Source organism: Canis lupus, chromosome 9 (genome assembly GCF_011100685.1).
Source record: "Canis lupus familiaris isolate Mischka breed German Shepherd chromosome 9, alternate assembly UU_Cfam_GSD_1.0, whole genome shotgun sequence".
Classification (NCBI taxonomy): Eukaryota; Metazoa; Chordata; class Mammalia; order Carnivora; family Canidae; genus Canis; species Canis lupus.
The window spans coordinates 61,104,905-61,126,751 of record NC_049230.1 but is presented as its reverse complement, the minus strand read 5'-3'; the positions used below and the strand labels follow the sequence as shown (position 1 = coordinate 61,126,751).

Below are 21,847 nucleotides of genomic sequence, written 5' to 3'. Positions count from 1 at the left end.
CACACTCCCCACAGGTGGTCAGCTGCTATACAACCATACCCCTATTCAGTCCACATCTTCTAGAAAGACACTCAGAAAAGCAGTGTCCAGTTTGGTTGCTTGGCTGGGAAGATTCCTCCAAGCAGGGGAAAAAAAAAGATTTTAAAAATTAACATTCACTTAAAAATTAAAATGTTCTATTTCCCAGCTGTTAATTATTAAATTTCATGCACAATTCCAACATGTTATTGACCCTGACCAAGAAGCCAGATGACAGCTTGAAAACGCAGGCAGTGAGAGGTGGGGGAGGAGGACAGATGAGAATCAGATCAGCTTCCGGGATGAACTTGTACATCAGAGTCTTAATCAGCAAACACCACTCCTCCTTGAAAGAAGGGAGACAGGGCAGGCCACCCATGTTTAAGAGCTAGTCTTTTTTTTTTTTTTTTTTTTTTTAATTTCTTTATTTATTTATGATAGTCACAGAGAGAGACAGAGAGAGAGAGAGAGAGGCAGAGACACAGGCAGAGGGAGAAGCAGGCTCCATGCACCAGGAGCCTGATGTGGGATTCGATCCCGGGTCTCCAGGATCGCGCCCTGAGCCACAGGCAGGCGCTAAACCGCTGCGCCACCCAGGGATCCCCCTAAGAGCTAGTCTTTACTACTGTCAATTGCCAGAGATGTCCAAAATCATAGAGATGGGGCTCTATAAAGAGGGAAATGTGCCAGGACAGACTCAGAGCTACCAAAATGCCTTTCTTCCAAGCACAGCACCCATGTGTCAGTTTGTGAGGCTTCCTACAAGGTAAAATGGGCTCCAGACACACACCTACCTAGGCTATTGGTAACTTTTTAATTTTACATATTATTAATGGGTTCCCTGTGATCCCCAAGTGTTGGGTAGAGGAAGTATTCAAATCGAATATTTTAAGTATTAATATGATAAACTATGAATCATCACATAGGCCAAAGAGATGTGAAGTGCACACACTGTGTTATTTACCGAACTCCCTCTAAGCATCAGTACCCCAGAGCATGATCCAGCAAAGACCTGATGGCAACAGGGACAAGAGTACGGGCTGTAGGGTATAGAGAAGGACACAATGCAGGAAGAATTCTGGAGGAAGGATTAGCAGGATACATCAGTGAGACTGTGGGGTGGGTGAAGGAAAGGATGGATCTGAGAGGTATCCCAGACTCTGGCTTAAGGTTGGAAGTCAAAAGAAGTGTAGGTAGGATTGAATGTGGAAATCCATTTGGGTCATGGGAGACGTGTGCAGAGAGATGTCAAGCAGGCAGTCAGACCCAAGTCAGGGCTTAGGTGACCTTCAGGCTGAAGGTGGGAAGGTGGGTATCACTCTCACACCATGGTGTCTAAGGCCATGGAAATGGATGAGAACCTTCAGAAACTCTAATATATGATGGCTGGGCAAGCAGGAGAAGAGCTTATAAAGAACAGAGAAGGAAGAACAGACAAGTAGGAGGGAAATCCAGAGGATATACTGTCACAGAAGCTAAGAGATCTAGACTTGGAAATGTGCACACAATATGTTGTAGTATGTTGTAGGTCGTTTCCAGGAAAGGATACACTTATGTAAATGTATATATTTGCTTCAGGCAGTCGTTCATCTCATCATTTATTTATGCAGGAAATATACTTTATGCCCTGGGAAGGCTTAAATTTGGTGCCTCTTCAAACTGATATTCTTTACCTATCTGTTTGCCATTTGTTTGGAGGAGAAGCTGAGCCATGCATGGGGAGAGCAGAGAGAGTAACAGCTGGTGGCCAGGATCTGTCTCTCTCCTTTGTCTACAGTAACTCAGCCCTCACCCTGCTTTCAAAGTCCCGCTCAGCGAACATAAATGCCACAGTAAACATGCACCACCCTCCTTAGAAGGGAACTTGGTGACTATCTCTGGGTCATCTAGCCCACCTAGCCTAGTGGAGGTCTCCCCTCTCCCCAACACACACATTTAAGGGGCTTACCAAAGCAGCAATATTCTTTTGTAACAAAGCTTCCATATTCTCACATTCCCAGTAAGGCAAACTCATGGATGGCTACCCTGTTGCCCAGCTCATCAAATGACACACGTGGAGGCCCAAATTCCCATCTTTCCACACTAGTGTGATCCCTTACCCCAAAACGAAAAGAGAGCTTGCCAGAATATATTTAGTCTTTCCAGAACTCATACCCCTCCCACTGGAGCACTTGCTATTCTCTCCTGATACTCCTCTACAGCTCTTCCTCCCCCTTTCAGACTTCTCATCATTCACCAGCCCTTTAAATGCTGATATCAGATAGGATGTTGTTTTAGTCCTCTGCCTGGATGGCCCCCTCCAGGCCTACAGGTCCCATTGCCATCTGCACTCTAACGACTCCTCGCCCCACATCTCTACCACGCATCTTCCACTGAGCTCGTGGTCCCTGCTACAGACTGAATGTCTGTGCCTCTCAGAATTCTAATCCCCAGTGTGCTGATCTTTGGAGGCAGGGTCTTTGGGAAGTGCATAGTTTATGAGGGTGGAGGCCTCGTGAATGGGCTTGTGCCCTTATGAAAGCGCTCCCAGAAAGCTCCCTCGCCCCTTCCGCCATCATGAGAGGACAGAGAAGATGGCTGTCTATGGCCCAGGAAGAGGGTTCTCATCAATCGCCAAAGCTGCTGGTGTTTCAATCTTGGACTTCCCAGCCTCCCGAACTGTGAGAAATAAATTTGTTTATAGCAGCCTGAACAGACTAAGACAGGCACTCTGTGAATCTCAGTCCTGATGCCCGACAAGTACCCAAACCCACAAACGTCCCTAGTACAGCCTTTCACCTACTCCCACCCCTAGACCTGGCTATCTTCCTCCAGTCCTATCCTGGTCAACACCACCACCTACTAGGCTCTCAGGCCTCACGGTCATCTTGGACAGCTCCTGCCTTCTAACTACCCCAACCCACATTCTTTTAAGTCAGATTGACCACTCCTCCTTCCCAATTTTGATGAATACTACTTGCACATCTCCTGCCCCTATAAAACTAGGAACTTCTTGAATATGACCAAATTGGTTGATTTCCTCTATCTCCTGTGCCTAACACAACATCTAGCACAGTATTTTTGAGCATGACTCAATGAGAAATGCATTTTACATCACAACCAAATACATGCATGTATATACAGAAACAATAATTCAGCTACACAGTACTTAATCTTCCTTCTACTCCATGTGATGCCCCCTGATCTTCTTTTTGATTCCAATTTAAAAAAAAAAGAAAGCTCACTTTCCCTCATTAAGCTAGTTTCTGAACACATTAATGGACAGTGACTGGTAGTATGAAAAATACCAGTGGGCATGTCATACATAGGTATTCGATAACCATTTGTTGTACTATCACTTTATGAATGCATGTGTGGCCTCATGAGATTTTTCATCATCACTGCCAATTTTCAGATGAGTTAGCTGAATCTCAGAGAGAATTTTCTTGCTCTAGCTCTAGGTGCTGCCACTTTCCATGACACCCCATGACCAGTGAGACCCATTCCAGCTCCAGTATTTTGTGATTTGCCTGCTGCCTCTCAACAACCAGTCAGAATCACTTGTTGCTTAAGCATATGAATCAAAATATTCAGACTCTCAGTTTCTCATCTAGTCTACGGTGAAAGGCTGATATATGCTAAGACTCTATATCCCCAATCAGGAATGTTCTCAATGGCACTGTTACCAACACAGCCCCGCCACCACCAAGGGCAGCTGGGGGGACACTTTTTCTTACTGTGGGTTAAACCAGTCTGATAGCTGAAGCTCTGCGTTATTTTCTTCTCCTTGTTCATTTTCATCATCTATGTCTTCCTCTTCTTGGTAAAAGTGGGTCCTACATACAAAGGGAAAGAAAGTAAGCTGTGTGAGGCAGAGAGGCCGATCGATCTATGGCACCAGGACAGCTGGTGAATATCTCGTGAACACATGTTCATTCCCAGGTTGAGAATGTGTGCAGTGAGGGAATGTCTGGAGAAAGTTTCATGATATGATACATTTATTCATAAACACATACTTTTGGTGAAAAGGCTTAGGACTCACTTTCTTATTTTCCTTCCAAGTCAGCACAGTTAGCAATTTAGTGACCCAGAACCCTCAGGTTATTTCAGGGAGCACGGGAACTTGCTGGAATGATCCTTCTATGAACATGTTAGCTGTGATCATCTTTCCCACAGCCCAAACTTCAGCCCAAGCCCCACTTACCCTCAAGTAAAATGGAAAAGTGACACCAAACAAAATCCCCAAACTTAAATATCCTAGTCCCAACCATGAAATAAGATTCTTAATATGACTTCAGTAGGAAGTCACGAGTGACCAAGAAGAATGACTATTAAATCATTTTATTTGGACTATCTATAAGCGCTGGGTAGATGAACAAATGTAGAGGGTCATCCTATTGCCTTACCCATTGTTAAACCAGTTCGGAAACCACCAGCCCTTCTGAATTCTGCTTTCACCAACCTCTGGGTTTCTAAGAAATGAAAAAGATGACATATTTGGAAAATGAGACAGTCCTAAACTGGGGGAGGAGGAGAGAGAGGAAGGGTTTCTAAACCCTTTTATTTTTAAAGATTTTATTTATTTATTCATGAGAAAGAGAGACAGAGAGAGAGACAGAGACAAAGGCAGAGGGAGAAGCAGAGGGAGAAGCAGGCTCCATGCAGGGAGCCTGATGTGGGACCCGATTCCGGGACTCCAGGATCAGACCCTGGGCTGAAGGCAGCACTAAACCGCTGAGCCACCCAGGATGCCCTCTAAACTCTTTTTATGGCAGAAAATCACTTACATTTCTTTAAACAAAAAATGCCAGTTCATAAAACAGACAGAAGTGAAACTACTCTATACTGGGTCATGTATAGATGTTGAATTACTATATCACACACCTGAGACTAATATAACACTGTATGTTAACTAGTTGGAATTAAAATAAAACTTAAAGGGACGCCTGGGTGGCTCAACTGGTGAGCGTCTGCCTTTGGCTCAGGGCATGATCCCAGAGTCCCAGGATCGAGTCCCACATAGGACTCCCTACAGGAACCCTGCTTCTCCCTCTGCCTGTGTCTTTGCCTCTCTCTCTCTCTATGTGTGTGTCTCTCATGAATAAATAAATAAAATCTTAAAAAAAAAAACTTAAAAAAAAAAGTGAAGCTGCTCTAGCAAAATGAGGGAAGATGGACCTACCCTTGCCCTGACCTCTCCTCCCTTGGGCATTCCCGCGGCACTCAACTCATCCAGGGGGCCCTGGCAGGGAGAGAGGAGAGAAGAGGAATGACAAGGTGGGGAGTGCTGATACATAAGCCTGAGTCATGGATATGCCACTTACTGGTAGTATGACCATGATGGGACCTTTTCCCTCTCTGAATCTTGGTTTTCTCCTCTGAAAAGTCAGATATATAATAAGGACGGTGACAACCAGAATGATAATAAACTACCATGAAGGTGGCTTTGAAAAGTAAATGAAATAGCATACATCAAAGAGCTTTATAAAAGCTGAAAATTACTGTTAACAAGCTGTACTTTTAATTAAAAAACAACAACAACAACCAGTGTATATTTACAAGAATGATCTCCTTTGCTAAACTAGAGTTCAGGGTTCACGTTGTATATAGGTCAGCAGGGACAGCCTCAGGAAATCTGGGGGTCTCTGAACCAGAAACTCAGGAAACTCATCAGAAGCCACCCTTGCCACCCACACGTGGAAATTTCCATACTCTCTCATTGTGAGAATCTCTCCAAAGTGGGGGCTTTCTGGAGGAGGGAAAAGAGGGGAAAACCAGGGGGTGCACTGGCCTCTGGCTGGACAAATAAGGTGGTGAGGCATGAACAGGCATAATGTGAAGAAATGGGTTTTAAAGCCCATCTACTTTCAGAAGGTGTTTCAGATGGTTGATGACTTAGGTGTGGTTACCATACCCAGGGAGACCACATAAGACTTAAATAAACAAAAGGGAAGAGAAAGAGAAATATTTCTTCAGTCACTCGGGTAGATGTTTTCATATGATCTTAGTCATCCCAGCTACTCACAAGAATAAAGGTTTTACCTTTACGTTCATTTTATAGCTGAGAACTTGGCCAAGCTAGGATTTAACACCAGGGAATAAATTACATCAGAAATGAAGGCTGAGGAAGTACAAGCTTTTAAGCCCAAGATTTTGCTTTGAGCTTCCTGGCAACCAAGTCAAAGATAGAAAAAATGAAGGCTTACATAGTTTTCACTGCCTTTGATAATAATAATAATAATTAAAAAATATTAATTCATCGGGAGACCTTGACTTTTTTCCTGATCCTTTGTCTCAAAGGAATTTCTTGCAAGTGTCTTTATATAACATATACTGTGCAACATAACAGATTATTTATCCTGATTCTTTTCATCAGTAGGACAGAATGTTCTCCAAATGATACCACTTAAAGAAACCCTTGATGAGAAGTGAGGGCAAAATAGAAGTCCTAGTTCTATAAAGGCCAGTCAAGGGAATGGGAGGTGGGTAGTTCAGGCGCCTCCCTGGGAAAGTACTCTTTCCCCCCCACCCTTGACCAGGGCTCCACCACCCGCTACCATGCTAAAAATAGACTGTAGGGGGTGCCAGAGTGGACACTGAAGAATCCCATAGACCTCCAGAATTCAAAGCACTTACTTTGAGTGATATATCCACAAGAAAGATCCTTCTGGGCTGGAAGCAAATGAGAAATAAAAACGTATGTTACTTGTAATTCCCGAGGAAAGTTATTTTGCAACCATTATCATTGAAGCCCTGGGCTGAGCTGAGAACCTGTGTTTTGACTACTCTTTCTTTTTTTTTTTTTTAAAGATTTTATTTATTTATTCATGAGAGACACACAGAGAGAGAAGCAGAGGGAAAAGCAGGCTCCATGCAGGGAGCCCAATGTGGGACTCGATCCCGGCACTTCAGGATCACGCAATGAGCCGAAGGCAGATGCTTAACCACTACTGAGCCACCCAGGCATCCTGACTACTCCTAGGTTTCTACTTCCCTTTTGAGATAAAGCCCATGGTATCAAGGGACTAGAAATTTTATTAGTCACTTCAGGATTATTCAGAACAAGAGGTGGGAAAGAGGTCACTGGAGAATCTCAAACCTTAATTTAAAAAAAAAAAAAAAAGACAACTGCTGTCCATTGTCCCATTGTCTACGGGTGGCTTCACCAAGGATAGAACTGCATAGACAGGTTCCTTCCTGCCATCTAATCAGGAACATCCCAGTGACCCTGCACCAAGGAGTTATCTTCCATAGAAAACAAAGCAATGACTGTAGAACCTTCTATAGCAGTCTCAGAGGGCTTTTTCTTTTTATTTTTTTTTTAAGATTTTATTTATTTATTCATGCGAGCCACAGAGAGAGAGAGACAGAGACATAGGCAGAGGGAGAAGCAGGCTCCCTGTGGGGAAACTGATGTGGGACTCGATCCCAGGGCATGATCCTGGGGATCATGCCCTGAGCTGAAAGCAGATGCTCAACCACTGAGCCACCCAGGTGCCCCCTCAGGGGGCATTTCTTAAGCTAATGAAGACAGTGAGATGGTCTGTAGGCACCTAGAAGGCTGGGCCAATGAATATATGACTCCTTCAGTGAGCCATCTGTACTCATTCAGTTGGCACTTGCTGAGCACGATTACATCCCGAGTGCCAGAAGCACAGTGTTTGCTAAGACAGACACAGGTCCTATGGCTATATGTCCTTGTCGTACACTCAGTCTAGCAGGGAAGGCAGATCCTATGCCCATAATCACACAGCTACATGACCTCAAACTCCAAGAAGGGCTACTTAAAGGAAAAAAGGCATAATATTATGAATATTCATAATAGCGAATACTTGGTCAGGCACTATTCTAAGCAACTGACATATATTACCTCATGACAATCCATGAAGTAGGTTCTCCTCTTCTTCATCCTACAGAGGTAGAAACTGAGGCACAGAATCATTAGGTGACTTCCCAAGGTCATACTGCTAACAAGGAGTAGAGCCAGGATTTGAGCCTGGAGAATCTGATTACAAAAGGCATAAGGGGGAGGGGAATGAGGAGGCCATCCTTCAGGTGGCCACCTGGCACTTGGGGCACCAGTTTCTAAATTCAGCTTTGCTTCTTTGTCACCTCTCTCTCTCTAACCTCTCCTTCCTCTTCTCACCCTCCTCTTTCAGAATCCTTCAACATCTCAACAGCACAATGACATCCACCCTATAGTATATGACATTTCACACATATTCATCCTTCAAGACACAGCTCAAATGCCATCTCTTCTGCGCCTTTCTTGATACAATTCTAGTATAGTGCCTGGCACGTAGTAGGTGCTCAATAAACAGTTGTAAATAAACAAAAAAAAAAATAGATCCCCCTCCAAGCCAAATACAATCTTAGCCTCCTTAACTCTGATGGTTCCTTTTCTCTATCTAGATATTCTTGCTCTACCTCTGGCACTGGTTATTTATATGCATGTCTTCCTGCTCCATCTAGATCATAACCCCTTGAGGATAGGAGATCTACTTGGGTCACACTGTATCCCTAACCAGTTGATTGATGTGTTCCCTTTAGTTATCTTAAAATCCCTTCTCACTCAGGGCTGTCCACCTGTCTCAGGTTAGTGCCCTCAGCTCACCTCAAGCTACCACAGGGCAATTCACGAGGTGGCAAAGGATCTGCTGCCTCTTACGCCTCTTGCAGACATTCAATAGATTCCTCACCTTGAAGAATGATGTGCCCAGTCTTGGTGCGAAACCAGAGAAAGCCAGAACCTGCTCCAGTTACTGTTCAGAGTGCCCAGCACTGCAAAATAACCCTCTTTTATGGGAACTCAGTGCCAAAATGCACATTTGGGACTTTGGCTCCCATATTTTAATTTTGCGAACCACCCAAAATATGAACGTACAGCTCTGGCTAGGATTCAAATCACCAAGCTTAAACAATCAACCATTCAGAGCTTGCATGTTATCTGCACAAGCATCTCAACTCAGGGCAGGGACCCCAAGGAGTGCCTGTGCTTCTGCTGGGAATCTTCCAACTGCTAGATCCTTCTTTCTATTTGTCAAAAGCCCCTGTCCTACTCTGTCCTCAAGCAGATGATGATGATGATGACGACAGCAGTTAGCATCTACTGAGTGCTTATTAAGTTCTAGGCATTGCCCTAAATATTTTATATAAAGTAACTTATTGGGGCACCTGGGTGGTTCAGTCCTTGAGTGTCTGCCTTCAGCTCAGGTCGTGATTCTGAGGTCCTGGGATCAAGTACCACATCGGGTTCCCCACAGGGAGCCTGATTCTCCCTCTGCCTATGTCTCTGCCTCTGTGTGTCTCTCATGAATAAATATTTTTTTAAAAAAGTAAAATAAAATAACTTATTTAATCCTCCCCACAACGTACCTATGAAACAGGTACTATTATCACTCATTTTTAAAGACCAGAAAACTGAGGAACAGAATCACTGAAAAACTTGCCCAAGGTCACAGAGAAGGTAACTGGTGGCACAGGAGCAGTTCCAGACAGCCTAGCTCCAGACTTTCCTCTGCCCTTGAGTACCCAAGTAATCCCAGACTCCCTACACCCAACTCTGAATCCTCTTCTCTTAAGACTAAGTACCCCTAGTTTCTTCAATTCAAAAGCTCTGGTTTGTAGACCCCTTGAACCTGACCACTCTATAGCTTGTCTTGATTTTGTTAAAACAAGTTGTTCAGGATGAAAACAATAACCGGGATGCCTGAGTGGCTCAGTGGTTTAGCGCCTGCTTTTGGCCCAGAGTGTGATCCTGGAGTCTTGGGATCAAGTCCCACATCGGGCTCCCTGCATGGAGCCTGCTTCTCCCTCTGCCTGTGTCTTTACCTCTCTCTCTCTATGTCTCTCATGAATAAATAAATAATTAATTAAACAAACAAAAAAAAGAAAACAGAATAACCCTCCAGAACCAGTTAGATCTACACTGCATTCCTGGGAATAATAGCTCCCATATTCTGGGGTGTCCTCCTCCTACTGATGTACTTAAAGGTACAGGACCTTTTTTTAGGAGCCAAGATGGTCCTGCTGGCTCATCAAATCTTAGAATTTGGGATCCCTGGGTGGCGCAGCGGTTTAGCGCCTGCCTTTGGCCCAGGGCGCGGTCCTGGAGACCCGGGATCGAGTCCCACGTCGGGCTCCCGGTGCATGGAGCCTGCTTCTCCCTCTGCCTGTGTCTCTGCCTCTGTGTGTGTGTGTGTGTGTGACTATCATAAATTAAAAAACAAACAAACAAACAAACAAAACTTAGAATTTAAGAATTGGAAGAATTCAAATGTTAATCCAGGTGATCGTCTTTAACTTAGGAGCTACTAAAGCATTCTGCCATGAAAACAGTACTGGTGCCAAGACAGCTCTCCCTGCCCAGAGTTGCATCATGGACTTTCTAGATCAAGGCGGAGCTGTACCAGTGCCTCTTAAGTCAAAGGGATCATGCATTTTTGTAGCTGTTTGCAGAGACTTCTTTCTGTCAGGAGTCTCTCTGGCTGGAATCTCTGAGATGCTGCATTTTTCAAAAGCACAGAAGCATATATAGTTGGAGTGAATCCACTGATGAATTTGAAAACCCAGAAATGTTTAATTCATTTTGCTTTCCAGAGTTAAAACAAAACAAACACCCAAGCATTGCAGCCAGGCACAGATGAATCACCAGCAACTCAGAGTGTATTTTACAGCAAAAGTCAGTAACTTTGAGTTGTTCCTTTAAACCCTGAAAATAGGGATCCCTGGGTGGCGCAGCAGTTTAGCGCCTGCCTTTGGCCCAGGGTGCGATCCTGGAGACCCGGAATCGAATCCCACATCGGGCTCCCAGTGCATGGGGCCTGCTTCTCCCTCTGCCTGTGTCTCTGCCTGTGTCTCTGCCTCTCTCTCTCTCTCTCTCTCTCTCTCTCTCTCTCTGTGACTATCATAAATAAATAAAATAAAATAAAATAAAATAAAATAAACCCTGAAAATATCTGAGAATTGCAAAATTCAGGGTGGATTTCTCGTGGAATTCCTGTCTGAAATTTCTTAAGGTAATTTTCACAGCTCATCACACAAATCATGTTAAGTCACATTTTGGGTTTAATATGGTCTCACGGTTTCTAAATAGAACTCACCCAGATCGGCAAAGGTACAAAAATCATGACATGAGGACATAGCAGGAAGGAAGATAACTTAGCCAGAAGGTACTTGGAGAGCTAATGGTTTTAAATAGTCTAAGGCTCAGGGATACATACAGGAAGGGTGGAATCTCTTCTTCATTGATTCAGTTAATCTCAGTTTTAACTTCAACCTAGTGACTTGGCTGATAGTAAGAGATTTCGAGTCAAAGGTGGATACAGCATTCCCCACTTACCTGTTGATATATTCCCAAAACACAACAATTACAGTTGAGACAACCAGCATTGACAGAATCACTTTTCCTTTGACATTCATTATTTTCTCCTGGGGAAACAAAAAAGGAGAATGGGAAAAATAGATTAAATAAATGCAAAGTGAGATACAGTTTTAAAGCAAGGCTTCCACCCTCGAAGGGGAAAAGTTCGTAAATATTTAACCAGAGTTATGGAATGTGTTCTACCTTCAACTGAGCAGGCGTGCAGTGGCAAATTTGGCTAACTTAATGAATTGACAGTTCCCCCAATTGGGGAAGGATGCTAGAGGCCACTTTGGGGCTCAGAGGAGTAGTGTAGTGACCGACCATGGGACCGGTTGTGGACTTGGGTGGGTGAGGGAGTAGCTACAAATAGTTCTTATGGGCTCCAGATGCCTCCTGACTCAAGATTGTGGGAAGACATCCCTTCCCTAGCTCTGCTGCCTTTAATATACTGACCACATGCCCCCTCCTCAGTAGGGAAGACAACCCTAGTCCCTTAAAGTCTAGGCTGACTTCTAGCTTTTCCCCACCACACCCACAGGCAATCAATCAATCAGTCAATCCATCGGTACACAGTAAGTACCCTAAATAGGTTTTGATTGCTGCATGAATTTGTGGTTGAAGAGGAACAAGGTGCTGGGTGGTAAATAATAGGTTAAGAAGTACTTTAATTCGGGTGGTCAGGGAAGGCCTCTCAATGAGGGGGTGACCAAAGCTTCCCAAGGGATAAAGACAGGATGCAAAAGGAGGAGAAGTACCAGGGATGCCTGGATGGCTCAGTGGTTGAGTGTCTGCCTTTGGCTCAGGTCACGATTCTGGGATCCTGGATGAGAAGTACCAGAGAAAAGTCCTACATTTGGGAGCAAACATATCTAGATTGGGACTGTGGCCACCTCTCATAATACTGAGACGTCTTCACTCCCAGAGAAGTGTGGATGTGAGCACCAGCTCTGATGCACAGAGCTGGGAACCCTAAACTCAGGGCAGATCCTCGGGTCCTCATGCATAGCTCCAAAAACCTCTGAGAACCAATAGTCTTTTAATAGTTCCATTGGCATCAAGGCTTTAATTGATAAGCTATTTATAATCTTTATCCCACTTAAGGAGGCTGTTTAAATGTTTCTTTGCAGAAACACTGATGTATTTTATTAAATGGCACCGCTGCACTGGGGCATTGCACAATACATGATATATTATCCACACCCAAAAAACTCTGAATTCCAACACACCTGGCCCTGGGGCTTCAGAAAAAGGACTGTGGATCTCTAATTGAATTGGTTTCCTCATCTTTAAAATGGGGATGAAAATAATTATATGAGACGAGGTCCACAAAATGCTTCACATTGTGCCTGGTGCTGTAAAAATGTTCCTCCAAAAATGCTAGTTCTTATTACCAGTGTCCATAACATGGGCTGTTGGGAGGCTCCAATGAGATAGCTCTGTGCCGGGTAGTTAGCAAGAGCCCAAGACACATTTGAAGGAAAGAACTAAGAATGTGTTGTTAAACAATGAAGTGCAAATGAATGCAAATCAGGGACTCTAAAGGTTTATCTTTAAAGGTCTGTTCTGTGTCAAAGCCTGATTAAGAGCTCCTCAGAGGACACCTGGGTGGCTCAGTAAGTTAAGCATCTTCCTTTTGGCTCAAATCACGATCCCAGAATCCACTGGATCGAGTCCTGCATCAAGCTCTCCAGCCCCTCACCCTGTTCATGCTCTCCACCCTCCCCACCCCTCACTCTCTCAAAGAAGTAAGTAAAATCTTCAAAAAAAAAAAAGGCTCCTCAGAAGATGCAAGTGGAGCTTCCGTGATCAAGCCCAAACCCAAGACCCTGATACAACACCCTGTGTGTGTGCAGAGGAGGTGAAAATACTGCCATAAGCATCCAGGGCTTTACCAGCCCCACCTGCTGAGGCTCCAATGCCAATTGTTTACCAGTAGAAAAAACACAAAATGTTAAACAACCAAATTCTCAGGGTGGAGAACACTGACACACCAGGCAGAGCCCAAATCAGACCCACCTCCCAATCCCCTTTCCAAATAGGTTTATAGTTTTTGAATTCCAGGAACTCAGGGGATCCCTGGGTGGCTTGGCCATTTGGCGCCTGCCTTCGGCCCAGGGAGTAATCCTGGAGTCCCGGCATCAAGTCCCGGGATCAAGTCCCACGTTGGTCTCCCTGCATGGAGCCTGCTTCTCCCTCTGCCTGTGTCTCTGCCTCTCTCTCTCTCTCTCTCTCTCTCTCTCTCTCTCTGTGTGTGTGTGTGTGTGTGTGTGTCTCTCATGAATAAATAAATAAAATCTTAAAAAAAAAAAATTCCAGGAACTCCCATCAGAGGCAACTCTGGAAGCCCACTGCTTTCTGGATTTCACAGATCACTTAAACTCACTTACTTTTTGCTCCCAACAGTCATGACTCTTGCTGAAGAATTGACAACTGGAGGCTGCACAAGTGAGCCAATACTGTCCTTTAGTAAGGCACTTGAAATGGGCGTATCCATGCTTCCTGGAATCTGGATCTAAATCCCCAAGGAAGGAAGGGTTGGCAGGGTGGCCAACAGATCTTTTAAAACACTTTAATTTTTCTCTCTGGGCCTAAATGAGACATTTGGCAGTCAACATGGTCTAAAAGTCTTCTCTTCTGTTTCTGTCTCAGAATTTTCAAAACAGTATAATTCTGAAAATTGGTGGTTGGCTCTCTTACCCACCAAGCAGGAAATGTGGGATTGCTTCTAAATTCCTCCATTTCAGGGGTAGAGCGCAGAACTGGGATCTGCTGAAAACTGACACCCACGTGGGAGAGTGGGACTCCAGGTCACCTGGACACCACCTTCAGAAGATTCAGCCAAGCCCACCCAGTTCCACCAAATCCCCCCCACCCACTATCTTCCAGGCCCTCTTGTCTCTTGTCACACTTGTATTGTTCCCTGAATTCATCCAACCCCATATATGGGGTGGCCCCTGGGCTCCTCGTAGAGCGTGGCCCTCTTAACGGTTCCCACATGAAGTGTCAGATAGATTTCTCCCCGTGGCCCATAAATTTTTCCCTACCCACCGCCATCCTGTCCCACACAGAACACACACAAACCCCATTCAGAGAATCTCGGAGTTCCACCCCACCTGGGCTAAGTCAAAGTACTCCTTTCAAACTGAATTCCCCCTCTGAAAGGAATTCTGGTCTGACCATGTTTTCTCCGTGTGTCAGGGGGAAAAGGTGAATGTCTCAGCTGAATAACAGAGCACTCAGAAGCCCTGGAAAAGCCATTATCTCAGAAGAACAGGAATTGGGTAGAGAAAACCAAACCTGAAGAATCCTCCTCTCTGCCTCTGATTCCTCCCTCAGCCCCAGGAACCCAGCCCCATCCTCCCCACCAGCCTTAGCTGCTTCTGTACTATTGCACTCAAGTCAAGACGCTCAAAAGGATAAGGTCAGGTAGTGACAAGTGTCACAAAGGCAAACAAAGCAGGGGAGGGGAAGGCAGGGGAGGGGAGGGTACAGGAACCAACTGGGTGTTCATGACCTTGGGCAAAACTCTGTTCAGTCCTCCACTGTAATGTTCAGACGTGGCATTCCAGGTGTAACCCAGGCCAGCACTAAGATCCTGAAATCAGCGGCCCTGGACACCTGCCTCAGGCAAGTACTCTGAACCTCGATTTAAATATATAAAATGGAGCTTTCAGCACCGTCCTCATGGGTTCTCTGGAAAGAACTAAAGGAGACGATGTATAGGAAGCACATTGTACCCAGTGGTCAGTAAGTGCTCCACAGATGGCAGCCATCGGGATGATGATGCTTCTTCATGGGAGAGGTTCTGAAATTCATGGCTCTCAAATATAGCTGTGACTTTATCTGAGAGAGCGGTCCTCCAGGGTTGCATCACACAGAAGAGTCGGAGTGAAACCCACCCCGACCCCGATCAGTGACCGTCATGAGAGCTCCTCTTCCCACTGCCCCCAGCTCGGGACACAACTACTCAGTGCGTTTGCCCCCAGTGCCTGGTGTTCATGGTGGGCAGGAGAGGAAGTGAGGTTCACACCTGTAGCAGACCTACAGACCAGACACCTGTAGCTCCCACACAAAGCCGGTTTGGTAAACCGGAGTCACGAGTTTCTCTGGCCTCAGTCTCCCTGTCTGTGAAACAAGTTCTGATACTTCACCTTCCAGGAGAGTCTTTCCTGATTGACCCAGGACATGGAAGAGAAATCAAACAGAAATCTCATCGTATGCAGGTGGCTCATGTAGACACAGGGAGCTCCTGCTGCCACCACCCAGGTGGATTATTTGAAGTGACAACAGAATGGTGGGGGCACAAACCAGCGTGCACTGAGCAGAGGCTCACTTACCCAGAAGCTAATGAAGCCTAGGCGTCCTGCCCCCTTGCAAACCTTGGCCTGATCTTCCGTTGGGGTGGGAGGTAGATCAGGAAGGCCCCTACGTTTGCTAGAAGCAAGGAGTGCTGCTCCCATCTGGGGAATCATTCCGGTCTTGAGGGCTGTCCTGGGGCTGCTGGTGGGGCCAATAAATTCACCCCACTCCCTGCAAGCCCACCTGGGTCTCAGTAACAACCTGCCCCAGGTAGACCATGTTCAGCACCCAGGAGCCTCCCATTTGGGTCCCAAGGGGCAAGGACGCGACTCAGATGCTGCTCTCTGTCCTGCCCAGGGGTCATGGCGATCCAGGCTTCACAGCCACCTCGTGCCACACCCCTCACCACCACCCCAGGGTCCAAGAGCTGGGTCCTCAGAGGGAGAAACACCCAAAAGATCTACAGATGGAAAACCACCAATATTAAGTTGGGAAGCTGGAAGAAACATTTCTAAACTCTTAGTAACAAAAAGAAATGTTGGTTAACTGTGCCAGGGACCAAACGGATTCATTCTTTGTCTCAATCAAAAATGATACTGCAGAATCATCATCAGATAAAGAGGTAGTCCGACACTCTGCGGCCTGAGGACGGCAGATGCATTAAGTAGCCAAATCATCCTAATCATCGTGATATTATTTTCACATCATTTTATTTGGATGTTGCTTCCTGGAATTTAGTCCCACTGAAGTTATGTCGGTGTGTATTACTTGCTATGTTCTCTCTTCTCATATCCCAATCTTCACTTCTATGCTAAAATTGGATTCACAGCTCTGCATTCTTTTTCTTGAAGAGGGCCCTGAAAATGGAATAAGCTCCAGGCCCTCCAACACTTGGATGCTCCCCAATTCAACTAGGCCAGGCTCTGGACCAAATGTTTCACCAGTAGCCTTTCAGCTACATCTCACAATTACCTTGTGAAGTCTCTCTAGCATCATCCCCATTTTAAAAGACAGGAAAATGGGGGCTCAGAAAGGCTAAGTAATTTGACAGTTACCACACAGCAAAAGTGGTGGAGACGGGGTTCAGGTCCAGGGAATGTCCACCCTTTTAACCACTCTCTTCTCAATAAGCATGAAAGCATATCCATGGACTAACCACCTGGGTCTCTGACACATCCTCTCATTTTGTCTCTCTTGATTATCACATGATCATCACTTAGGTCACAACTGCCCCAGAGCTGGTCACCCACAGGCCGGACTCACTGAAGGGCCAGCTTCTCCTTGGACCAGCTGGTGAGCATTGGCCACCATGTTGCCATTTCCAGGGGCCTTCTGTGAGCCATGGGACCTTCCTCGCCCACTCCACCTCATTCGTCCCTCATTGTGGTCAGAGTAGCAGCTTTTTTTTTTAAAGATTTTATTTATTTATTCATGAGACACACAGAGAGATAAGCAGAGGCAGAGATGCAGGCAGAGGGAGAAGCAGGCTCTCTGCAGGGAGGCCCTTTGGGACTTGATCCCAGGACCCCAGGATCATGTCGAGCTGAGGGTAGACCCACAATGGCTGAACCACCCAGATGACCCCAGAGTAGCAGCCGTTTAGCTGAGGAACGAGATTTAGCACAGGCTGAGGTCACTGGGCTCCCACAGAGGGTGAGTTTGAAAATCAGACCCTCTGCCCACCAGGTCTAGCTCTTCGAAGAGGATGGGGCTGGGGAGGGTTGGGGGGGCACTTTATCCCATATCCCCCACTGAAATGAAGGGCGTTACAGGGAAACGCTCCCTACTGGAAGAAGCGTGGGACAATCTGTGTGGGGAAAAAGTGCATAGAAGGCTCTTTCCAGGGATGTTTTCCATTATGAGGGTCAGAGTAAACAACAGGCAGAGGAAACCAGTCAGGTCTCAGACTAAACACACGACTAACTGTTGCTCCAGCCATCACAGACGGAACAACCTGTCCTCTGCAGTACCTCTTATGGTGCCTCTTCCTGAATCCCCTTCAGGAAATCTGAAGCCTGGATCCAGCCAGCTCTTCCTTGCCGCCTGGCCCAGGAGTCACCATGCCAGCGTTTTCCCAAGAGACATACGGTAAATGAAGTGTCTGCACTGCCCTGGGAGGGCTCTCTAGGTCCACCCGCGAGGCCAGCCCCGCTCCCTCCTGCCTCTGCGCTGTCACCTGGAATCCTAGAGAGAAAACCCCAGCCGCAGCCCCTGACAGCCAGCCATGGCCCCCATGAGGTTCTGCCAAGAACAGGAGCAAAATAAAGCAGAACTTACAGTGAAGTCCCTGAGCCAACACCCCACCAGCTCCTGCTTCTAGAGCAGGGAGAGCAGGACTTTGTCTCCCTCCAGAACTACTGGGGGCACCAGCAAGAGGTTAAGGGGAGAGCCTGCTTCCTCCCCCAGGTGGGTCCATGCCGGAGCCTGCTCCTGCTCCCACACAGCTCCCCCAGTGACCCCGACCAAGCCCAAGTAAATCATTCCAACATTTCACATACCTCATCATCTGCTTCTCTCCCCGCAGAGTAAAAGGCAAAACAACACAGTTCTATTGAGCTCCGCTCTACAGAAGGAGGCTGGGCTGGAGGAAGGGAAGGTGCTGCCCTCCAACTCCTGTCAAAAGAATAAACAGCTGTTTCAGGAAGAGGGGGGCAGAGAGATCCCACAGCAGCCAGGGGCTTTGTTCCTCGCTGGCCCTGGGAAATGGGCTGTTTATCAAGGCCTGTTGACTCAGAGCTACATGCCAAGGCAGAGATGTTTCTCTTTGGGCCCACAAGCAGCCAGGCCTCCCTAACCAAACGAAACTACAGGCCCAAACTAGGCCTGGTGTTGGGGGAGGGGAGGCCACCACCCTTGAGAGGGACACACTGGCTGCCCACGTCACCCACTCCTTGGCAAAAATGGGAACTGTTCTGAGCCCAGACATCCCCAAGTGACTACTAGAAGGAACAGCCAATGGAGGAGTCTATTAAAAAAAAAAAAATGCAGGGTGGGTGGGAGAAGGGGAGAGAGTCCTCAAGACCCTTGTCAAAATGCTATCTAGATATTCCTTAAGGTGAAGCCTCCCCTCCACATCTTTTGAACTTCAGAAGTTGTTTTGTTTGAACGCTACTTTTATAGAATGTTACGAGATACGAGATCTCCCGCATGGAAACCCCGAGCTATAAGAACTTTAAAAGGTCACCGAGGCCCAACCCTGCTCTTTGGCTGAATAATGCTTAACCCTTCCCACACCCACCTCCTGCTCCTAAAGATAGAATTGTCCAGCTGGAAAGGACCTTAGAGCAGTGGATTTTCAAATGTCGAACAGCTAAAACTCTTAATGAGAAAAAAACCACAGGAAGTCCTTCTCAGAACCCCACTAAGCAAAACAGAGCACACAGAGTGCCTTGGCTGAAGCAGGGAAGTGCAGCTCAAAGCAACCCCCCACCCCCACCCCATCTCAGCCCTCCGGAGGGGTTCCACATGCCTCCTGGGTGGACAGTCTGGAAACCCCAGACTTAGGAGAGGGATCAAAGTCCAGGGGCCCCGCCAAGGGATGCCTAATCTTATAGCTGTTCTTAACAAAATTTCATACCCCTTCCTCTGGGGACACGAGCTGGTTGGCCATGGTGTTAGGGTCTGGAAGTCCCAACAACGTGCTTAAATCTAGGAAAGCTGAACAAAAGGTGTGCTTGCAACCCAGTCACCATGCTCTAGATCTGGACGCAAAAGAAAAATGTCTGTAAGCTCACCAAGAGACACGGACTGGAACATTTGTAACACAGCAAAAACTGGAAACAACCCCAAAGCCCATCATCGGAGCAGATCAGTCCTGTCCTAGTGGGACGCCATACATGACAATGAGAATGAGCCAGCTGCAGCAGCTAACAACAGCATGAGTGTCATGTACGTAATGTAGAAAGGAAGAAGCCCTGGATGAGTTCATTTATTTAAAAATCAGAAACAGTCAAAACCAATCTGTGGTGCTAGAACTCAGGATGGGAGTGGCTGAGACTCGGAAGGGGCCCAAAGGAGTTCCTGGGAGGTTGGTCATGTTGCTTCTTAGGCCGGGTAGTGCTTGCAAGGCACGTCCACTTTGTGAAAATTCATCACGAATGTGTCTTTTCCATGTGACTGTTAAGAACAAAAGTGAACAGAAAACTTTCTTCTGAAAGCTGCCTTCTCTTGGGCATTCTATCTTCTCCAGCCCCTGGCTCAAGGGCCAGAGGATTGTGGGCGGGCCCTACCTTTTCCGTCTTTTGGGTTCCCCATCCCAATACCAAGCACCACCGAGCACATCACTAGGGGTCCAGGGATGATCTGTTGCATTAAATGATCCAGATGTCTGGAGCGATGGTCAATGTGAAATGGAAAGATAACAGAGGCTGGACACTAAGATAAACTGGTCCTTTTCGCAAGCAAGCACCTCTCTCAGGTCACAGGGGTCTCCCACGTTACAATTTACAAAACAGCCTCTCTTGGTGATCCTCGGGATCACCTACAAAGTGGTCAGAACAGAGGGAGGCTCTGGGAGCCTCAGTGATTTGCTCAAGGTCGCCGGCTGGTGAGTCTAATGCTGCTCTTTCTTCCCTAGCTGCTTCCAGGGGACCATCTACAGGCCAGTTGAGTGACAGGCTCCAGGCTCCAACCTGGTTAACCACAGCTGGACACAGTATGCAAACCTGGAAAGCAGACAATTCACCTAAGGATCTGACATGATTTTCCTCTATCCCTGACGGCACTGTCATGCTTAGACTCTCAAAGCAAAGGAGCACATACCCGTGGTCATTCCTTAGTTGAGAGGCAGAGAACCTAGCAAATGAGCCTCGGGTCATGTAGCTGTGCTGATCGAAGGAGGTAGACTCTCAGGTAAGAGCTTGACACCTGGCCTGGCCAGGCCGCCTAATCTCATCATTCGTGGTCACTAGGGCCCTTCCAATCCTGGCAGCCCATGGATCTATGAGCTGGCAGCCAGTATTCAGCAGCTGTCCACAAGCCACACCTCAAGGCCAAGGATTGCAGGGCCTCAGAGTCATGGCCAAGGTGGCTGCAGCCCAGGTGTGGGAAGCCCTGCCTTGGTACCCAAGACCACTTCTGGCTGGGAAAAATGCAGGTCAATATCCCACCCTGATTACTTCTGCAGAGGTGTGAGGATTAAGTGTTCTTGACAAAGAACCCTACAGACAAAATGTTTGCAGGTTGTCAATATTTGTTTCATCCTAAATGTGTTGAGGGCAGTCACAAAAGACATTGTTGCTTGAGAATGATAGAATGAATTGGGTTACATGAAGTACATTCTCCTTCAACTTTGCTTAAGTGTGTCACCTCATTGGGGAGAAATTCTCAGATTTAAAATGACTTTCTTTTTGTAGGTTCCTTATTTATCTTTTTTTTAAGATTTTTTATTTATTTATTCATGACAGAGAGAGAGAGAGAGAGATTGGCAGAGACACAGGCAGAGAGAGAAGCAGGCTCCACGGAGGGAACCCGATGTGGGACTCGATCCTGGGTGTCCAGGATCACACCCTAGGCCGAAGGCGGTGCTCAACCACTGGGCCACCGGGGCTGCCCCCCCCCCCTTTTTTTTAAAGAATTTGTTTATTTGACATAGAGAGAGAGAGGGAGCACAAGCAGGCACTGCTGCAGAGGGAGAGGGAGAAGCAGACTCCCCACTGAGCAGGGAGCCTGGGATTATGACCTGAGCTGAAGGCAGATGCTTAACCGAAGGCAGATGCTTAACCGACTGAGCCACCCAGGCGCCCCCTTATTTATCTTTGAAATATCTTTCTTCTTCTACCAGAATGTCAACATTAGGGGCAGATAGAGTTATTTTGTACCCTATCTGTTTTGTACATTTTGTACTAAAGTGAACATGCTTATTAGATCTACTGATGTTCTGTGCATCTTCATAGGTTACAACACATGTCTAGAACGATGTGTGGCAACTACACATTCAATAAATGTTAACTATTTAAAACACGGATGGCAAAGTTAAGAGCAACAGTAGAAGTGAGCAGTGGGACAAAGTGAACAAGGCAAAGATGAGTGTAGTCCATGCTGCTCTAGGTGTGAACCCTGGGGTGTCCAGTGTGGGCTCAGGATGAATACACAAGGAGTCCAGTGAAGCAGACGCTCACCAATGCTTGCAAGCTCTGCTCTGGGCTGGTGCCCAGGTTTCTGGGTGAAGGAGGGGAGTGAAATAGT

The 21,847-nt window shown here is 46.5% G+C and overlaps 1 protein-coding gene across 1 annotated transcript in view; it reads right to left on the bottom strand.

Annotated features, from left to right (window-relative positions):
- GGTA1 (glycoprotein alpha-galactosyltransferase 1 (inactive)) overlaps nucleotides 1-18,274 on the bottom strand; it is a 28,683-nt gene extending 10,409 nt beyond the window's left edge. The window contains exons 1-5 of the mRNA NM_001206937.1: nucleotides 18,160-18,274; nucleotides 11,339-11,427; nucleotides 6,634-6,669; nucleotides 4,404-4,469; nucleotides 3,735-3,833 (exon numbers count right to left, since the gene is read on the bottom strand). Of these exons, the coding sequence (NP_001193866.1) occupies nucleotides 3,735-3,833; nucleotides 4,404-4,469; nucleotides 6,634-6,669; nucleotides 11,339-11,418 (281 nt within the window). The 5' untranslated portion in view covers nucleotides 11,419-11,427; nucleotides 18,160-18,274. The remainder of the gene's footprint in view (nucleotides 1-3,734; nucleotides 3,834-4,403; nucleotides 4,470-6,633; nucleotides 6,670-11,338; nucleotides 11,428-18,159) is intronic.
- Between the last annotated feature and the right edge of the window lie 3,573 nt (nucleotides 18,275-21,847).